The 21,897-nt window shown below is 38.2% G+C and overlaps 1 protein-coding gene across 9 annotated transcripts in view; it reads right to left on the bottom strand.

Moving 5' to 3' along the window:
• UTRN (utrophin) overlaps nucleotides 1-21,897 on the bottom strand; it is a 339,362-nt gene that overhangs the window by 245,391 nt on the left and 72,074 nt on the right. For all 9 annotated transcript variants that reach the window (XM_086877551.1, XM_086877555.1, XM_086877553.1 and 6 more), the window contains 14 exons: nucleotides 20,053-20,145; nucleotides 18,534-18,611; nucleotides 16,680-16,772; nucleotides 15,639-15,811; nucleotides 12,168-12,283; nucleotides 10,998-11,161; nucleotides 10,179-10,382; nucleotides 9,000-9,181; nucleotides 8,128-8,278; nucleotides 6,585-6,704; nucleotides 5,746-5,847; nucleotides 2,739-2,846; nucleotides 1,982-2,161; nucleotides 555-721 (listed from right to left, as the gene is read on the bottom strand). In XM_086877551.1, coding sequence (XP_086733677.1) covers nucleotides 555-721; nucleotides 1,982-2,161; nucleotides 2,739-2,846; nucleotides 5,746-5,847; nucleotides 6,585-6,704; nucleotides 8,128-8,278; nucleotides 9,000-9,181; nucleotides 10,179-10,382; nucleotides 10,998-11,161; nucleotides 12,168-12,283; nucleotides 15,639-15,811; nucleotides 16,680-16,772; nucleotides 18,534-18,611; nucleotides 20,053-20,145 — 1,931 coding nt within the window. The remainder of the gene's footprint in view (nucleotides 1-554; nucleotides 722-1,981; nucleotides 2,162-2,738; nucleotides 2,847-5,745; nucleotides 5,848-6,584; nucleotides 6,705-8,127; nucleotides 8,279-8,999; nucleotides 9,182-10,178; nucleotides 10,383-10,997; nucleotides 11,162-12,167; nucleotides 12,284-15,638; nucleotides 15,812-16,679; nucleotides 16,773-18,533; nucleotides 18,612-20,052; nucleotides 20,146-21,897) is intronic.

The following is a 21,897-nucleotide window of genomic DNA, read 5'->3' as shown; positions in this document are numbered from 1 at the left end:
TCTATGAGTCTATATATGCAAATGAGCCAGCCACTCCAGAAAGACTTGTCAAAGGAGACATCAGTGTGTTATTCTTATTACGAAATACAAGAGATAGAAAATGTTTCCAAGCCTTTTTATGAAGATTAGATATAAATAATAAATCAATCAAAATGCTTGACACTTTCACATCACATCTTGAGCAAAGAGGAGATGTTTTCCCTAAAGAAAGCAAATATAATTTTGTCTTTTCAGCAAAGGAGCTGAGATACAGGACTGAAGACCTGTTTCTATGAGAAACAAAACATTCCTGTTTTCCTTTGAAATTAATGGAAACTACAGGTTTTCTGCTGCTCTGAAAACAAGGCTGTATATAACATCCCGTTCCCATTAAAGGAATCACAGAACTCTTAGGGTTGGAAGGGACAACTGGAGATAATCTAGTCAAGCCCCCAAGCCCAATCTCACAACTGCAACTTAAGTATTGCTCACTTGTATAAAAGAGGGATCAAAACTCATGACAGTCTCTGCAGTATCCAAATTATCAAGGGAAAAATGCAGTGATATATACTTACTTTTTCTTTGCTTCACTGTCCCCTGGAATTTGCCTTTTCTTTGGGAGTGGTGGTGGGGGCAACTCCTGTCTGGACTGTTTAACCACCACCTGTTCCTTCAATGGTGTTTCTGCAGCAGTCTTCTGAGAAACCTGTGGCATTCCTACGCTTCCTACAGCTTGAGTTACCTATAAAAAATAATTTAGGGCAAGGAATATGTGCCATTTTTACTCAAGCTGAGTCGCTTTTTCTTATTTTCTTTTATTCAGACATAAAAGCCTGTTCACTGACTCACAGAAATGACCATATTGAGCTGTCATGAAGCACCTTTATCACAGATACACTCCAGAGAAAAAGATCATTATTAACATTTTACAGATGGAAACTAAGCATCAAAATTCTCAGTTCAGCTAGAATCATGCCAGTCCATGTGAACTATTGCTATTTTGTTTCATAATTCCTTCACAAAATAAACAAAGGTACTTGGAGTTTGTTAATAGCAATTCTACATTCTCTACTCCTACTCCATAAAATCAAGCCTAGATTTTATAAAGAGCTGCTACACAGTGAATTTGACCTAAAAACTCACTCAAGTCAATAGTAACCTCCCACATTCTTTATTGGGTTATAAGGTAAGTCCCAGGAGACTCAACCTGTAAATTCTAAGTATGTGCTTGATATTTAAGGGGAATGAAAGGACAGGGACAGGAACTGGCATTCTCTAGTGCTTTGACTCAAACACAAGAACAAATTAAAGCCACGTGGCTGAAATGAACCCCTACTCAGACTGCACAACTCATTCACTATACACTAAATAGATCATGAGTTAGTGCCATGGTTTTCACCATAACAACATATTAATATCACCAAAAAAAGCACATATGAGTTATAAAGCTGTCAAATAAAACCCTCACAGAATCCAGTAGGAGTTCTGTCTAAATAAAATCATTACCAAGCACTCAAAATACTAAAATAAACATTGAACAATCCAGCTTGGCTATCATTGTTACATGTCAAACAAACAACTACTCTATTATCAACAGACGAGAAATCATACTCACAGAGCATAAATACTTGTATGACTCCCATTTATTTATCTATTCTGGGGTTTGGGTTCTGCCTTTGTTTTCTTTTAGTATCAGATTTAATCCAGTCCCAGCACTGTTATAATGTTTAAAGGCATTTGCATTGACTGGTAATACATGGCAAGCCTGCTTTACTCATCAGAAAAATGAAGCTTAATCTGTGTGAGAAAGGAGTAATAGTACTAGTCAGGTTAACAACTTGGGCTTTTGGAGACCAAAAACGCAGGCAGCTTTGTCAACCCCACATGAAAAAGCACTCACCTACCTCTCTAGCCTGATGCCTGGACAATTTTGCTGACACAGTAAAGTTTCCATACATACAGTCATATAAAAAGCTAAAAAGTAACAAAGCCTTGTAAATACCTGGTTGGAGTAATCCTCTAGCTTCTGAACCAAACTGTCCCACCTCTGAGTTAGCTCTTCTTGATCCTCATCAATTTTACTGGATGCTTTGCCATTCCCAAGGATTTGGGCCACATCCTGACCTAGTTCATTCAGCTGGTCTAGTGTTTGCCGTTTCATACCCATGTCCTCTTTTAAAATCTGTAGTTAAAAGATTAAAATGTGACATCAAGTATTCTACTTCCCCTAAGCTTTAATTCCATGGCTAAGAGGCAAAGGGGGTTAAAAGGGTGGAGACAGAGTGAAAGATGTACTACCTGAGCCCAATGAACATTTCTTATGTGTAAAAAAAGCACTAAGAGACACTATTTTTAAAGAGCACATCCTTGAACCATCTCCTAGAGGAACCAGCAGTATCTCTTCAGTAACAGTTACAAATGATTAGATGAGGTACAAGCTGCTCCAACAAAATAAAGAAAAACCCGCACCACAAACCTATACTTTGGAAAGCACAGCTGACTGGTAGCCTGCAATAACATCCAAACCCTCTCAAAAATCTGGGATAGCTGCTTCAGAGTTTGGCACACCAATATGGAATGGCCACAGAGTAAGTAGTACATATTTTTTAAATTAAAGTGCAAGATTCTGGCAAGGAAAGAATGTTGGCCTGGCTCCTAATGTATCATGCATTCCCAACTCCTACTAGGGTCAAATTAGTAATTAGCCACTTAACTAATCCATGAGATTTGATGGGATAAAGCAGGATATCAATACTCACTGCTAGTTTTCGAACATTCACACTCAGGTCTGTTTGATCTTTAAAGTTGCTCGTCTGGACCTTACTCAAAGCCTCTTCCTTCTCAGTTAACCAAGCTTTCAATAAGCACTGCAGATAATAAAAATAGCACAAGAAAATACCAAGACTGTCAAACAGCTATTGACAGTTGTCTTTTTAAGATCTTTACATTGAAAGCACAGTTCTGCAGTCTTTATATGCTGGAATTTCAGTTGACTTTAACAAAAGTAGTACAAAAAAGAGGACAAAAATATCAGATTAGAGAAGCAAGTAATACTTCCAGCAAAACAATTTCAACAAAACCATTTCCCAGTATAACAGAGCACACCTCCCCCAAAGTTATTTATATAGCAAACAGATATCCACCATAAAGCTAATGTAGGATTTATAAATCAGACTAGAATATATCAAAATGGCATGTAGGTGTTCTTTTGTTTTCCACTGTTCTTCCTCTATGACTCAAACACAGCTGCTACCAACATTTTCTCACAGAAGTGACACTACTAGTAGTTAGTCCAGGCAGCTGATCAAAGACTCAGATATTAATTAGTCACCTCCCTGTTTATGGTACCTACTTTCAACTGCAAAATAACTTCAGCAATTCCTGTTTCATTAACTATTGGAAGCTGGAGTGGTCTGCTCTGAATAATTCTAATGCAGAGATCTTTAATTGTTTCCATTTTTATTTTTATTTTCCCCTAGGAAACCATCCTGGGTTCCACTTTTCAGTAACACAGCACTCCTGTAGTAACACCAGCAACAACTAGCATCAGGTACCAAGAAGGATTTTATGTATTCTAAATTATGTTCCCACATAATGCTGCTGCTGGATATCCATGTCCATGCAATCTCCATGGACTAGAATGCCCATCTCTCTATCAATCTCACTTGCCCAGCCATTGGTGCACTGCTGCTCCTCTCTGTTTTAAACAAAAAAAAAAATCACACAGCAAGACAGACCCTTTTGTTCTTTGAACAACACACTTTACAACAGCCACTAGGTTCCCCATCCTAGCTTTATATTTTTGGCATTGTCCCAGAATTTACTACAGCAACTTTGGGCCACAGGGCTAAGGCAGTTTACATTTCCAATGCAAACTAACATGGAAAATCCACAGACAGAAAATACGATGGTGGCTGAAATGCCATAAGGCTGTGAGAAAAAAAATTGTAACACCACATACTCTCTGGAAAAATCATGCTGGCATCCCAGCCAACATATTTTATGCATAAGAGGAGTTCAAAAACCCTTCATGCGTTAATTTCTGCTAAATCAGCAGTCAAAGATAACTCTCCCTAAAAAACTGAAACATAATTACCACAGTGCTAAGAAGTCTCTGGCACTGATTGAGGAATTTGTTTCCTGAGTGGTAAGGATTGTGTTGACTTGAAAATGCGGCGTACAAAAGCTTTCTAGGCAGCCACAAAAAGGCTGATGCATCACTGTTGCTCATCTCTCCATGTGGTTGGGCAAAATAGAAAATGCTTGTAACAAACTCTTTTAGTTACTTTTGTGTTATCAAAGTGTTTGTATTCAATTTTTAAGTAGTTTCAGACTGTAATTTTTCCAAGTCATTTGATCATTCTTGCAGATTTGCAATTCAAACCTGTTAGCAATAAATGCATTGTTCAGGCGAACAATGAGTACAAAAAGGCTGATCTAAACCACCCAAAACAAACTTCTATTTCCTCCTTGTTTGCTACCTGACATTTCACACTAAAAAAACTGATTGCTTCACTTTTACAGAGCAACATAGCTACACACAAATTAAAAAAAGCCGAGTTCAAATGTTCAACTCAAACAGAATATGGTACTTTTAAAAGTCTTGTACTAGTCAATGAGTGGTCCCCAAACAAATGTAAGGGTAGAAGAGGACAGAAACACGTTGACATGATGACAGAGTCATCAAAGCTAAGAGCACCTGAAGTCCATACCAACTGTATGTTGAACTGTATGTGAACATACACAGCAAGGATTTTGAGGGAATCCTTATTTCTCAAATCCAAGTTACCCCGCCCAAGAGTTGCCAGAAAACATTAGCATGCAATTTTCTGGATACACATACACAGGTGACAAAGCATTATTTTAAATAAACATATATAAACAGATACTTGGCATGGGATAAACCAGACTCTTAACCCTGGGTCCATATGAACAAGTTCACATGCATATCAATATACTACAAACAGATATGGGAGTGTTAAGGGAGAAACATACATTCAGCCCCAAAGAATGCAGACAAAACATCCTTGTCAAAAAAAAAAAACAGGCTGCAGCTGATACCAGTAGTTATTACCAGCACTGTTCTACTTCTTTCAAATGTCTAAACAATCTCTGAGTACTGCCTTGTTTAAACAATAGCTTACAGTGATAAATATTATCGTTTAAGAAAAAAACAATTTCAGTATAACCTCCAAAGAAAAAAACAAAAAATATTTTAAGCTGAGAAATGAAACAAGCTCTAGTTCTAGGCATACAAACAGCACATATAGTTGTGTTACCATATTTTTTATGCCATCACTTGTGTTTGAGCAGCTTTTGTATGTAAAATGCATTATATCAAAGCAAGAGAACACTTTAGTATTGAACCATTGTCTACGTGTTCATGCTGGAAGCACATGTACATTAATTTGGAGGATTTCTGTAATCACAAAACTACCAGATAGGAAAATTACAATGAATTTTCTAAGTATCACAGATATTCCCACTTCCTGACCATTTTACAAGATACCTTGGAAATAATTTTATAAGGAGGTATAAACTTCTATTCTTAAACTTTGGAAAAATACTTCTCTTGCACTTAAGAGATTCTCCTGTCCTACAAAAGCACTGGGAACCTCAACAAAAACAAATTCTAGGCTTTCAAGGTTTCTTTTCTGGGAGTTTCTCAGTCCTAGTCAGAGCTTTGACTGTTTGGGCTTTCTTTGGTTAATTTTTTTCCCCTCCACAAATCGACCAGTCACTCTGAGAAGCTGGAGAGCTACTCACCTGTTCTTCCAGCAGCTCCTGCCATAAAAGCTGAATTTCTTGCAGCTTGACCCGCCGATCCTCAGTCCAACGACAAACTGCTGTCCACCGCTCACCAAGCCTCTACAAAAGCACCAAACACTCAGGAGCAATCACAAACCTCAGAAAGAAACTCCAAAACCAGATATTCAAAAGTGTGACTTCTACTTCACATTAACTTGTTTCGACATTATATCTACTTCCCTGTCAATTACTGATATTGCTCTATTGCACAGAGCTGGAGAGTAACACTTCCAAAAACATTCACACGTGGCCTTAACTCTGGTTTTGCTCAAGTCTTTGAGCTATTTGATTGACTTAAAAAGGAATGAACAAAGTATGAATTCTGTTTGAAAAATTCTGTCATGTACTCACTGTACTTCAGGTTACAGTCCTAAGTGACAGGAAAACACTTCTTATGATACTCCCTAGATAAATTGCGTTCATGTCTTCAAGTATTTCTTCTATCAGATTTTAACTTTCTAAGGAAAATAACTTACATGAAATAAGAGCTGTACTATGCATCTTCCCGTTTAATGAAACTGCTGAAAGGAGACACTATCAAATAACCTAAGTCTTGAGAATGCAAAGAGCTTGACTAACCAGGAATTGAGCTTGAACGCCACCAAAGCACTTTTGCAGGTTTTAGCTTGAGCTGATTTAATGATTCTTTAAGTTACTATTGCTCCTAAAGAAAATGTTATTTTAAATAACTTTCTAAGATAAATTGTCTTTAAACACAAAAACGCTGATTAACAATTACATGCAATTGTTTGAAGTGCCCAATACTACAGTTTAAAAAAGAGGGCTCCGAGATTTACCTGCAGTTGTTCCTCCAGAATAGCTGTTGCACTTTCCCCACTGCTTTCATCAACAATGACCACCATGTGTGTTAGCGAGTTGACCTTCACCTGTTCTGCCTCTAGATCACTCTGCAGGCTCTACAAGAACAAATCAGAGGTTACCAACTTCGAATGCATTTGCTAATCTGCTATTTTGGCCACAGTGTCTGTCACAGCTGCTGTAGCAAAGGAACTTTGGTATTTCAGATTCAACAGCTAAGCCCACATTTTACCAGTGGGCATCACTGCATAGTTTAAAAATTCAAAAAGGCTGATAGAAAAGAACCCAAAACCATTCTGTTGAAATGCTGTAAAAGATGGGAGTGCTTTAAAATGGATGCCCCATACTTGACTAGGAGAATCACATGACAACTGCACTGACTTTCCATACATCTGATGTTATACATAGGAGAGCTTAAGTGTTTCTACACAGGGCTGCTGTTGTTAATAAGCAAGCAACACAGGGCATATGCCAAACAAATCATTAGGAACACTCATTTTTCAAGAGTTGACAATATAATTTCAAAAATGTCAACAGTGCAATAACTGACCATGATGCTCCTAAGATAACAGTTGAAAACTGCAGAAAACATGCAGTTCTTATTAGTTTAAAACAATCTGTGGATTTAAATATTCATACAACTTCTAAAAGAACAGATTCAATGGTTAAAGCCTACTACAAAATATCTCTGCAAAATCAATACACCTTTACAGTACTGTAAATGTCACCTTTTATCCCAGCATATCCTAAGCTACTCTATGAAACACATGCCTCAAACTCCCCAGACTTTGAAAACAAAGGAAAGAATGCAAATGTGGGACAGGAAACTACACAAACTAAAAATACTCTAGTGTTCTTGTTCTGTGAGGTATGTCCCATGCTGGGGAGAAGGTCAAACCTCAGCACTGAACATGAAAACTAAAGCTGCACCATGACAAATAACAAAACGACATATTTTCCCTTCATAAAATCATTTCAGGATAGAAAGGCTGGATTTGCACCCAAAAACCCAATTGAAAGAACAGCACTTCCAAAAAATTGCACACATGAGAAAGCAGTGTCTAAGCACACCCTTAGGATGCGATTCCTGTAAAAGCAGGGACTGGAATCAGTGACTTGGAAGGCCCTGATCATTTTAACTCCCACATTATTTTAATGTGCAAGTCTCAAGCAGGCTTTAGCAATGCCTGCCAGTAATTAAGGGCAAATCTGTCCACAGTACCTTCCATACTGTTCCTCACACCATCAGTTTACCAGATGATGTTTTATTCCCTGCACAAAGTAAGGGTAACAATTTTCCCTAAAAGTTACATTTCCTGCATGAAGCAAATATAATAGTTCCTACTAGTCACCAGTGCTCAAGTGTTAAGGCTTCTAACTCCTTTCTACACCATCATCATCCTTTTTTGCAAACACCAAATGCAGCCATATGTGACTTATGACACAATCAAGTTTCTTAGTCAAGGAATCCACCAACATAGGCATCTTCCATACATATTACCTAACAGGCAAAAGGTTTACCTTGTGCTCTTCCAGCTGTTTTTGAAGTGACTCCAAATCTTCCGCTAGGAGCTGAGATTCCATCTTCTGAATGCGTTCTTCCGTGACTGTCAGCCAGTCACACAGCTGCTGCAGCTGCTGCTTCTGGAGCTCCATCAGCATGTCATGCAGGCTGCAGGGGGAAGCACGGAGTTACCTCAGACACAGCTTTCCCGGGGAAAGGAACTAAATTCTAGCTCATATAGGAAAGAAGCAAGGCCATGCATAAAACTCTTACCTATCATCAAATAAAATTTTCACCATTAAGCTAAGGAATACAGATAAGTATCCTTGTTTCTTTCTCAATAAAAAATGTTCATTAATTATGCAACTTATATCAGGGATTGTTTCTTCCAATGGGGGACTGCTGCTAATAAAACCACTGCTTGCTGAAAGTCCTAACAAAAAGCAGTTTTTCCCTTGATGTGCAGCTCTTACCTTGGTAACCCATATGTAGGAAAAAAAATCTTCTAAAAGCTTTTTTAGTTATGTAAATACCCACAGATATCCACATCCACTGTATGCTTTATTGAGAAACTTGAATGTGTTTCTAATATTGTTTGAGTAGTTTATGCAACCACTGCAGTTAAATACCATATATTTAGTCTGGCACATCTACATAACAATTCACAAAATACTTTACATGATGACCAAAAAAAAAAAACCCAATCAGTTATACTCATTCCATTTGTTTCACCTTAGAAAGTATGAAGGTGGATTTTGTGTCACAAACTGAAATGTTAATTCTAAAAAAATAAGTCTTACAAAGGGATGCAAACCAAATTCTCCAAAACACAGCAAGCACCAGAGGCCAGTCCTGAATCTCTAGAAGAGGTTAAGTGCCACGAACTCACCGGGACTGCCTGTCCATGCTCTCCACCCTGAGTTCCTCCCAGCGGGAGTTCAGCAGCAGCATTTGCTCCTGGATCTCAAACTCTTCTTCAGGTGACAGATTTCCCTGGGCCACCAGCTGGTTTCCAGCCTGCAGAACATTGCCCACACTGCTCTGGTGTGCAGTCAGTTCCATCATAAAACCCTGGAAATGGTACAAGCAGAGACATCACTGTGAGGGCCTATCAGAGTTTATGAGTTGGTAAATATCCTATAAATTTATCATCTTTGAAACAGTGCTGTAGAAGGAGCTGGCACCATCAAATACATGAGGATGGCAGACCTGTTCCTTTCCTTGACACAATATTTTCCATGCACTACAAAAATTCTGGATCCAGTAAAGCAAAGAAAAAAAGCTGACCACCTTAATGATCTGCTTGGGAGAAGAAAGCCTTCAAACAAACACACCAAGAATGAAACAGGAAATGACCTATGGTCAACAGAACATAAAATAACATCTGAAATCTATTGCAGGAAAGATTAGAACCCTATGAGTTAGCAACATGAATTTACTGTAAATCCAGAACACCTCTTCCTTCGCTTCATGGCTTTAAAACTACAGCACAAGGAAAAAATTCCTCCTATTGATCAGCATTCAAACTCTATATTCTATTTTATACAGTAAGCTGACACAGGAGGAAAGTAAACCATCTAACAAGACAAACTTCTAACAACATTAGGACATTTGTTCAGATTTAGAACCAAATTAGTAGTCAAACCAAAATTTGGAAAAGAGTCATTTGGAAGCATCAACACATGTTTCTGAAACAAAGTATCCTAATCATCAGAGGAAGACCACTGAATAAATTGATTATCAGTTTCAGCATTACCCTTATTTAACATCAAGTGGCATAAGGCTGACCAGGCTTTTTAGTAATTGGCAGTAGGGAAGTACAACCCAGTTTGGATAATACTGCCTTTGTATTATGCACACCAATAAACTAGCTACCAGAGGCTTTTTTTAAAAAATTACATTAAGGTTTCAAAGCGTGCTTCATTCAAGGTTCTTCTAAAAAGAACAATTTTGCCTTGAAAAAAGACTAGGAAATGGAAGTTCTGCAGCTTATTTACATACACACACACAAAAAAAAAAAAAAAAAAGAAGCCAAACCACAACAGAAGAATTTATAAGAGAAACTTACTTCATGGGTGGAAAATTGTTCTTTGACTTCCTCAACATCACCAGATATTTCTTCCTGTTCCCGAAATGCATCCTCAGCTGACAGCAACCATGTAAGAACTTCTTCCAGAGCAACTTGGTAGCTATCCAAGTCCATATCCACCTCTGTCACTGTGCTGGGAGTCTCTGCTCTAGAACTGTCCTGATCTTCTTCAAGTGCCACAGTCTAGGCAGCCAAGAGGAACAAGACGTCTTAGAAGTGCACAGAAGATGCCCTCCCAAATGGTATTAAAAATAGAACTAAGATCCCTTTCAATCTTTCATAAAATGTTAAAAATAACTGTTGGATACATTTTAATGAGAAAGGCCAAAGTCATTATATTAAAATCCAAGTTCATTAGTAAACAACCAGGATAGTAAAGACAACTTTAATCTTGCTCTGTCAACAGTGAATCTCAAAACCAAACAAAACCTTATCACTATCACTAACCACCACAAGTTCAGTCACAAATTCAGTTAAAGATTCTCCCTTCAGCTGATCAAGATGTATGAAACAAAGAAGCAATAAATAAATAAAAGTACCCCAAAAAACAAAACAAAAGGCAGCATAACACAAATGGAACTTTATACCTCAATATACAAGATTTTGTACATGTTTCAGAAAAGAAAAAGGAAGACAGAAAGACCTAAGTTAATGACAAAGAAGTTGCTGTGATTTTTCACATTTTCCCAGTTGTGTTGCTCAGGACAGAAGGCATGTTCCAAAGATAATTGATGAACACGAAGATCAGCTAAAATTACAACTCAAGAAAAGAAAGGCTAGCTTTGATGACAAACACACCTGCTGCATACTGAATTCTCCAGCTTCACATTCCTGCTTGTATCTCCTTGGAAGGGTTTCCACCTCCTGAATGTCTTCCATTGTAACTTGCTTAGGAAGGACCTCAAACAAAGAAGTTAAATACATAATAATGGACTTTTTGTCTGGAAGCTGTACAGCAACATCTGCATCAAAAAGATAAAACATGGGGAAAAATAAATGAAAACAGTTTTTAAAATCATTACATAGAGCACAGGTAACAATTCACATATTGTCCAAACAGCCTTTCATAAGCTTTTAACTCAGAGACCAGGTTTAACATAAATTAAAAGTAGCATGAAGGAGAAAAAAAAAAAATAAATTCCTGCATTTGGAAGTGAATTCACATGAAAATTCTTGATCTCTTTGAAGTAAGAACCCAGACATGATGTTGCTAAGGAGAAAAATTTGTATGGGGAAAATTGTTCTGAAGCATCTCCCAGGCAGAAATGTAGTTCAAGGACAGTATCCTGCATAAACAAACTTTTCCACTTAGGCTCTATACCCCTTCCCATTGTTAGTCAGGTAATTTTCTCTTTTTCCACACTGGAAGGAGTTTCACTGAGACAGGTTCACTTCTTTTGGGTTATGAACAGTACCCATTCAGCTAATACTTTTGTTTTTCATAAGAAGGTGGTGTTTGAAGTTAGAGGGCTTGTCCTAGAGCAGGAATCTTTGAAGGCTCACTTCATGGCAGAGCAGCAGGTCAGTATTTTAAAAAGGAGCCATCAAGGCTTCCTGGTAAGCATTCCTAGGCAGCTACTGCTACTCACTGTGTATGTAAAGAAAAATAAATTATGAGCTCTTAAACCACCCCATCCTACAGAATGCACTGTTGCACCTAGAAAGCACACACCCTTGCAGCACAACTCCTACCTAAAGGGAAACAAAGTCAGCATACCAACTTCAGCTTCATTACACAGTCTTTGTATGGAAAGTCAACCTGAACCTTAATATTCAAAATGCCAAAGCCTACACGTACACATCCATGCCCTTAATCTAACAAATGGCATTTGTTTAAATCCAAATGTAAAGGTTTGAAATTAAACAGCTCTGCACAAATGTGTTATTCATACTTAGTATTGATAGAAGAAATTTCTTTTAAGAGTGCTCAAAAGAAGCTTCTTGTCAAGTAAAATAACTGTATCCCACCTTCAGGATCCAATAGTTTCTCTATTCCTAGGTGGTTCTTGGCTATGTTGAAAGCATTTTCCAGTCTCTCAACCGGGGACATCTTTGTAACTTTATCCCAGCTGAACAGCTCAGGTCTAGAAGTGAAAGCAAAACAAGGATGAAAGCAAACTTTATCCATAAGAAAATTCCATACCATGCAGAATATCAAGTCATGCATATGATAGTAGTTATGTTAATTAATAGCTATAATATATTCATACACATATATACCAAATACCAACATAAGTGCATAAACACAAATGCAAAAAAAAAAATAAAAGCATGATTCTCAATTATTAATGAGCACCTGACAATCACTAATTAATTGACTGCATGCCCACAGCAACATCCACCTTCTATTCTGTGTCCTAAACATAAAGTCATTGATTTCAACAGGAAACCAAATACCACTAGCAAGAGCACATAACCTCGAAAATTTAACCCAGAACCAATTTTCTGCAACTGTTTCTTTTACAGCATTACTGTTACTACACATTTTCTGCATCAGGCCCTGCTGGGTAATCAAGAGTCACTCTGTTCCTGGAAAACCTCTTTCTAAACTTGTAATGTGGCTCAGTGACCACCCCAGGCCATCACAGCCAGGATAATCAGCAGTCTCCACCCCACTCACTCACTGTCTTGTTCCCCCAGTAACAAAAAACAGCCTACAAGAAAACACCCCATCACAAGTGCAAATCTTGCACATCCCAGCACTAATCAGGCCAAGGAGCTGATCAATTTGCAGTGTCAGCAGCCTTCATCAAAGATCAGTGTTAACCCAAGGGCATCTCCAGGTGAGAACCCAAAAGACAGTGGTGGGTCTCAAGGGGAAAGAGCAGAGCCCACAACAGCAAGCAGAGGCAGCAAAAGGGCCCATGCCCAGCAGTACCTACACCTCTGGCACACGATCAGCCAAGTGCTGCAGCAGCACAGCTGCAGAGCTATTAAAACCCCTTCCATTCTCCTGCAATGGTGGCTTCTCATCAAAACACTGTTATTGATTCTGTCATTTATAGAACTTGGGGAGGAAGAGATGGGCTTTACTTTAATTCTTTTAATATTTGATTCAGTTGTAAATTGACTTAAGAGTACCCTTTATCATCTGTTGAGTCATTATGTTTGTGCAACAGGAAGTCCCTAAGCCAACAGTCTAAGAAGCAGAAAGCCAGAAGAAAGCAGGGTGAGCAGGAACAAGATGTACATAGAAGCTCATGTACATCCATGCAAAAGCAAGAAGGATAACCACAGATTCATGTAAATCTTTAGCAGACATTGACTTTGAAAACAAAGGTATTAATAAATCACAACTAGATACTTACCTAAGAGAGAGAAAATCGAACCAAAAAGCAGAATTCATTTCAAGGAGGAACTAAGGTAATATTAGTAAGCAAAAGAGACCGGTACAGTAAAATGCTAATAAAATTATATGAGGCAATAGGTCACTTACATGCTGCAGGAGTTACAAAGTTATTAGATACTGCAGCCAAGAGGTAGTACAATTAACAATTGTTGATAGATACATAAAGAGAAAATAAAGATACTAAATTTCTTAATGGAATCCACAAAGGTTCTCCTCTTTTAAGTGTCATATTAAACTAAAATAAAAAAAAATGTAGTACTGAAAAATGCTGTCTAAGTAAGTTACATAGCTTTGTTGTCCTATCACTTCTGCAACCTGCCCCAACCTCCTTGTTCCTCACAAGTGCTTTTAAAGTCTCTCCTTCAAAGCTGAAGAGAAACCCAGCTCGAGGTTTTTTTTAAAGTTTAGGGAAAATTATGCTTCTCTGACTAAAGGACTTGTGCCCAGGGACAACAGTGCTGAATTCTGACGTGCCAGCAGCTGTCAGGCTCCAAGGAATGGGGAATAAAAGGCTCAGACTCAGATTTTACAAACTCACAGGAATGCACAGTTTTTCAGTCAAAGCTTTCAGCTGGGGCATTTGCTACTTAGTGCTCTGAAAAGAGCAGAGCTCACAGACTTAAGATCCTGCAAAGCACAAGCACATAGTCATAACAAGAAGGACAACAAACAGCCTAAAACTAATTTTTCTGCTTCCCTCAGGTCACCTAGGTTTCATTTGTGTCTGAAGCTGGCACAGTCTCCATCACAAAGCTTCACACATTCAGCAGCAGAGCAAGGCCACTACAGGCAGTTGTGCTGGTAGGAAAATCACAACTGCACACACCATCCAGGGGAGAGACTTAGTAATGCTTGTGATAAATTCCAGCAAGACATTTGGTAGTATTGCTCTGTCCTTGCACAGCAATCCTTCCAAACCCGCAGAAGCCCTCAGCGTGGTGCTGGCCCTCCTTTCACACCCATGCAGGCTGAACACAAGCCAGCTCTGCTCCACAAGACACAGAGTATGGCAGGGCAGACCTGTCCTGAAGCCAACAAGCCTGTGACAGGGCCTATTCCAGTTACCACAGGCCAAAGGGGCACTTTAGAGCAGGCTCAAAGTCAACATATGTTCTGCAAACACTTTGCATCTGCTGGGTGTTAACATGAGTGTTTGTAAAGCCTTTGCTGTGTCAAATACCTGGTGACCAGGAGGTCTGGGTAAATTCTAGAAATTATACCATTTCCACATTAAAATGGTTATTTATGGGTAAGAACAGTCAGACTTTGCAAAGCAATGAGCTGACTTCATTTAAGAGATGCTGGATTAGAATGAATTGTCCAGTAGATCTCAAAAAAGAGATTTTTAAAAAGGAAGTAAAAAAAGGTATTCAATGTTAACAGAATCTGTCATGATGATTTATTTAAATGTCTGAAGAATTTTGCAAAAATCAGAAAGAACACAAAAGATCTGTGCAAAGAAACTTTAATGCTATTCCTTATAAAGTATAATGAACAAACTAAAGGATACTCTACAGATACCTGAAGTGTTCTATTACCCTTTGATATTCTGCCCCACAGTTCTCCTGAAAGAACTGTGTCTTTCCATGCATACATTGTCTTTCCAGCAAGATATATTAAAAAACACCAGGAAAGCTACAGAATCTCTCATTCTTTCATTTTGAAGCTTCTGTATCTTCTTATTGAAATGATATGGCAATTTCCAATGGAAGAGATGTTTCTATTTACAAAGGAGGCCAGGAAAAAGGAAGGTAAAAGGAGAAGGAGAAGGTCAGCTCCCCCTTCCCCCACAGAGACCCTTTCAATATATTCACTATAAAAAGCAAGTGGGATGTAAATCCATTCAAATTAGCAAGTGTTTGTACATGTGCAGGAACTCAGTGTTATACTCCTGCCGTGGCTCCAGCCTTTGCAAGGCTCTGGCAATGTCCCACCACTGCTATTGTTACCAGAAAAAAAAGACAAACAAAAAACCTGGACAATGAATCACTCAAATAGGCTAGAAGCTGTCAAATGCTCAAGTATGAAGACACAGAAAAAAAACAACCTGTTTACTTCACTAGGTCAAAGACAAGCTGTTTGCCACTTACTTGTGTCTGTGAATCACAGCATTAAAGGCGAGTCCATCAGCCCAGCTCGTGGTGAAGTTCAAAACGTTGACCTGACTGTAAGGTCTGGTGGACTGCCGAACCCAGCTCAGCAGTATCTTCTCACTGTTGGTCTGCTGCAAATCTGACATGATGTTCTTCATGACATCCTTCACCTGCAAGACAGCAACAACCACACCTTTCTGAACATATGCCCCACTTCTCCTCCTTACAAAACCAAATTACTTCACAAATCATGAAAGGGGCTTCCCCATGAAAAGCAATGAATCAGACTCCAATTCCTCACATGAAATTTTGGAATAGCAGTCTTTAGGCCACCTTTGCCCTCTATTGATTACAAGAGCCAGCGATGCTTTGTGTAATAATGACATATTACTCTTATATTATGATCCTCCCACTCTCCTTAGTGCTCATGTGCTCTAAGCACAGGGAATAATACTCCTCACTGCCTCTGCTGTGGTTCCAACAGTAAATAAACTCCAAAAATACAGCTTGTATAGGTTTCCTGCAAGAAGTGGATATCTGCTGATCCAACAAAAGTAGTTTGTTGATTGGGTACTACAAACATCACATATCTACCAAAGTCCCTCCAAGTTAATTTGATGATCTTCCCACATACTTGGATAAACCAGGAGCAATTCAGTCTATGAGACTAACAAACCTATGAAGCAGCTGTAAGATGCAAGACAAACACAGCTACCAAAACAGCAAAACACTACCTGCCTCAAGCCCTTGAGGAAGGAATAGAAATATAATGCTTCAGCCTGAAAAGCCTCTCTGCAATTCTCACCAGCAGGAACTAAACTGAGCAGCTGAGCACAACTGGGCACATACGAGAGTACGGATCGTGGGAAGCAGCCAATAGACTTCGAGCAGAAACCAAATACTGGCCTGCCTTTATTTACCAGCTCAAAATAGAAGCAGTATTTTCTGCCACCAAAAGCCTGGGAAGGTTTGTGAAAATCACAGCAGAACAATGTACATGATTCCTGGAAAGGAAGAGATCTCATAGCAGCCTCTCACCTGCCAGTGCAAGATAATGCTCCACAGCAGCCCCAGCGTCAGCTTGTGATTTCCATCAACGATGTCAGTTCCTCCAATATTCACCAGCTCCACCTGGAGAGGTTGAATCACTCTCTGTTAAACACTGCTATCACAGCTCCAAGTCATAACCCCACCCCACTTCCCTGGCTGTCCAGCCAAGTATTACCAAGTGCTCTCAAATAGAAAGTAGTTGAAGAGAAAAGCAGAGTTGACAGAGAACTGTTCATCTGAATTTGTCATGACATCTGCTTAAATAAACTTCATGTTAACTGCTTAAACTAGATGACAAAGAATGGCACCGAAGAAGATATTCCATTGGAAGAGCTTTATTCTCTCCTCTAAATATACAGGTGCATACCAGCAGTCAAAACTGAACAACAGAAATGCAAGCATAAAGAATCTGAAAGGAAAATAAAAGTTTAGCAAGTTTGGTCCTTGTTTTTTTTTTTTTTTTTTTTTTTTTTTATTTTTTTAATTTGATTGACAAATCAAAGAAGTTGACTTTCCTTACTTGGAACCATTCTGCTTAAAGGATGAGGTTCACAGGATCACTTGATCACCTACATCCTAGATTTGTCTGATCCTTGCAATATATATTTAAACACTTTTATTAATTATTTTGCAAGTTATGAATATTGCATAGCCCACAAACTCTCAAACAGAATGCAACTGCTTCTCAGTGGATGTCTTTTCTCCCCATCGTAACAAACACACTTTCTAATGAAGCTAAGCAGTAGGCATAAATCAAGTACATGACCTCAACAACCTTCAGCTAACTAAGACCATCTGTTTACTCCCAGAAACCCAGATTCTGTCAGCTTAAGGAAGAAATAATTAATTATTGCAATTCAGTATTGTTTTGTTTATTGTTATAATAAAATAAATCAATTTAAAGCTGGAAAACTCATTATTTATCCTTTTAAAAGTTAATATTTACAGTACCTCAAAGAACAAAAACAACCCACTGCCAGCTTTGTCTGCTTCCAAGAAATATGACACTGGTCCACCAACACAGAGGGGAAATTGCAGTATAATACAGCATGTTGGTATCACTCTTCAATCAGCAGTCTATATAAATATGCCTGTGCTTGCTTGTATTTGATGTATTTTATTGCCAAATGCTCTTATTAAGTTAATTTTAGTGACCTGACATTCACAAAGAGAATTTCTAAGTATAGAGAGCACACTTACCAGGAAACTTACCAAGTTGATGAACCACTGTTCATCAAAAAAGGAAGAAAAACTAAAATCACTTTACTATAGCACTATCATCTTCCAGGCAGTAAAAACAAATATTAAGCCAAATAATTATTATTTTTATTAAAGGATGATTTTGTTTTGCTTGTTCTTTTTGATCAGTTACCAAAGGTGCAAATTAGAAACTATATGTTTGACACAGAGATGACAGAAGTCAATGAAAAGACTCCTTGAAGTAGAGAGCAGGATAGAGCCACGAAACCAGCCATCCCCTTACAGATTTCTGCACAAGTTATGCAGCATTACTGGAAATTACTTTTTTTGGGCTGCTGTATTCATCAGCTATACAATAGCAAAGCTTCAAGGCAGCTTTTTCTCAAGAGCTGCACCCATCTCAAAAAAACCCACAGTTTTGTGATTAGTGGTTTAATACAATTATTAAGTTTGCATTTTAAGAACTCACAAAATTGCTGGACGTTGAAATTCTAAGTCATGTAAGAAATTATGACCAGTTTACCTATCTCAATGAGATTTCATTTTAGGTATGAAAAATCCTTATTCTCAGCCTTCTGAACTCATTTACATACTACAATAAACTAAAGAATCTTTCAAAAAGTTGTGGAAAAACATGCTCACATTGTTCTGATGCAAGACTTGCAGTACTCGGTTGACATTATTTAAGGCATGTACTCTTGTGGAACCTCGTTCTTTAGGCTGAAAATAAAAAGTTACAATCTGTTCAATATCAGAATTAATGGACATACCAAACAAAATCAGAGAAAAACCTCTCCAGATTTTAACTTTTTTTTTTCTTTTAGTAGTAGTAAGAAAAATGAAACAAGATCATACACAACAATTTCAAAACGAAAATGGGTCAGAACAATATTCTCCAATTCCAGACACAGGATAGGCCTTGGATTCAAAATATGTTTCAGCTCATCTGCAGTAAGTCCAAAATTTTTATTCCCAGCATCTACAGAATAATAAACCAGCAATGCAAAAGCAAAGGGAGAGTTCCTGGGGAAAATCTGAGGCTTTTGAACATTTGCCAGAGTACTTGAAATTTTCTGGCTCCCAGGAGAGAACAAGCAGCAATTTGTTTTTCTGGCACCAAAAGCCTGCTAAATCTTTGCATACTGGGAAGAAGTTAGGCTTCCTGACTTTCCCTTCCTTTTAATATCAGGGCAAATAAAAAAAAAAACCAAACAAAAACTACACAACTAGGAAAAAAAAGCAAAAATAAAATCAAACCTTCAATTCTTGACAATATCTGCCACTCCATTTGCCTTTAATCGCTATAATTTAATACCTGTGTCTGAAAGTGATCATACTGCAAGAGCATGGAGCTGAACTTGGAACACAGTAATCAACTTAGAAACAAAAAAACTCCTGTTGTTTTCAGCATACATCAAATCACACCACAAATTATTAAAAGTACTAATAAAACACATCTGCTTAAAAAACGAAGTGAGCTTGCAACGTGAAATTTTATATGACTGAAGGTTCCTCATAAGGTCCATAAACAAATTTGAGACATTATAAATAGTGAAATCAATAATTTAATTCCAAGTAATGGCACAGGTTTCACCATACTTCATGCACCTTTTATGAAGAGCCATTAATGTTAGCAGGGGAAGAGTTTTCAGCCATACACACTTTTCCCATGCACATTTTGAGTAGTTTTCAGCCTTTTCCTGTCTGTAGATGACAAAATTTTTCAATGGAGTTGCAGATTTTTACCTACTAGCTGTTGCCTTTTTGCTTTCTTTTTTTCTTTAAGGGATCTTTCACAAGCTTACTAGAAGCCCACAGGGATCCAGCTGAACACCTGATCAGAAACAACCTTTAAAAGACGTCTGTCAAAAACATATTAAAAATGTAAACACCACTGGTTTTACATGCTCTGCTAGATAATATGTAAACACTCAAAAGAGGATTACACAGTTAAGCTTCAGCCTGACCCTGTATCTCATGAGTGGAGTTCATGGGAATTTCACTGGGACTGCAGAGAACAAGTACACATTACAAGCAAAATAGGGTTTTAAATAAATTCAAATAAAAAAAAAAAACAACATATGCCTCTGTCTGTGTTTTCTTTATTCATTGGTTTGGGTTTTTTTAATAAATGGAAATATGACTCAGATGTTTCTCTTACCAGAGGTTTCCCTGTCAGACCCTCCAAAAGGTCCAAAAGCTTCCTTCCATCTTTGAGATCTGTGAACATATCTTTCACTGGGGCCTTCCCACTCTGTAGAAGAAACAAAAGGAGAAACAAAAACTGCTTAAGCAGAACTTCCTTGAACATAGATACTTCTTCCTTCGTATCTTTTTAATTTCTACTTATTTGGTACTAAAAGTAGTAGATGAAAGCTAGAGGACTGCTACAGTGACCAAGAAGGAACCCTTCCCTTTTTAAGTGTTTTTTCTTTCCTCCCTATCACTGTAGTTCTGTGCATCAGCAGTCCTGTACTAAGGAACCAAATCAGTACATCCTGGCTCAGATTAGGATGGATGCATTAACACGCAAAGATGGCAAAGAAAGAAAACTTGGCAAGTTTGAGGAGTCATTTGAGAAGGAATGCTGTGGTTTGGCTGCATCTAAAGGAAGAAGAAACTGAGGCTTTTCAGAAATAAACTTTTGGAACAAGTTCTCTCAGACTTAAAAAAAGACAAAAAATGACTTGGAATTGAGCCCTGTGTAAGAAGATGCCACTGTTCTACAAAGACCAGTAGATCCAAAGGTACACTATTTATTGAAACAAACTGATCACTTTCTCTACCATGGAAAAAAAAGCATCATGTGAAATCCAGAGCTAGTCTAAATCATAAATTTCTAATTTCTGCTTTCTTTGGGAGTGGAGGGACTCCGTACAAGAACTGTGGCAGATGAGAGTGGAATCGTGTTAACCTTTTCCATGCTTCTTTTTTATCTTATCTCTTCCTGGACCATAAGAAAGTTACTGTGGGACAGTTCTACAGGGCAGGGGGAGAAGACACAGCTAGCCAGCAACTAAGTGCATTTGCTTCGTAATATTCACTTGCTGGCTGCCAAGAAATCAATTAAACCACTGCTTTCAGTGTCCCTTTCAAGTGCCAATGTGAGGAGAAGAAAAATATTTTCTAAATACCACAAAAAGCTGCAATATTTCCTTTTCCTATCACCTTGACTTTTTAACATTGCTCTTGAGAAAGAAGGCTGTCAAAGATCTGCCTTGCATGACATTAATTAGCTGGCATAGATCTCTCCTGTCTTCACTTATCTCCTCCTGCCCTACAGCTGCTGGTAATTGCCAAATACTGCCTAACAGAAAAAGAAAACTGAACCAAAAAAGAGAAACTGAACAACGAACCTTTTTTTTTTGGCAAATGTCTGGTTTACCCCAAAATTCATATGGGTGTTCCTTAGGTGTCCCATTTAGTTAGATTTGATACTACTAAAAGTACCAACACAAGAAAAAAAAAAAGTCAGAATTGAACAGCTGCAAAGAAATATTTTAGTTTCCTGTACAAAAACATAACTAAATGTAACAATTTCAATCAGCTAAACAGTGGTAAGCATGATCTTCCTCTCAGAGTGTGTACTTTTCACAGATGATTCAGATACTTCACAACCACATAACCAAACTTTTAAAGCATGCTGGAGCCTACAATGGGACAATTGGCTGGAGAGATGAGGGAAGACCAATGGCTGTTGTCTACACAGACTTCAGCAAATCTTCTGACACCATCTCCCATCATATCCACACAGGCAAACTCAGGCATGTGAACTGGAGAAGTGAAAGGTGAGGTGGATTGAGAACTGGCTGAATGGAAAATCACAGAGGAGAGGGTCACTAACACTGGCACAGAGTCTAGTTGGAGGCCCGTCATTTGTGGTGTCCCCTAAGGCTCAATACTGGGCTCAGTACTGTTACTGTTTAACTTCTTCATCAACTATTTGGATGGAGGGCCAGGTGCCTCCTCAGCAAATTCATAGATGACATGAAGCTGGGAGGAGTGG

The sequence above is a fragment of the Cyanistes caeruleus genome, chromosome 2 (genome assembly GCF_971803275.1).
Source record: "Cyanistes caeruleus chromosome 2, bCyaCae1.hap1.1, whole genome shotgun sequence".
Classification (NCBI taxonomy): Eukaryota; Metazoa; Chordata; class Aves; order Passeriformes; family Paridae; genus Cyanistes; species Cyanistes caeruleus.
This window is presented reverse-complemented; position numbering and strand designations above follow the sequence as displayed.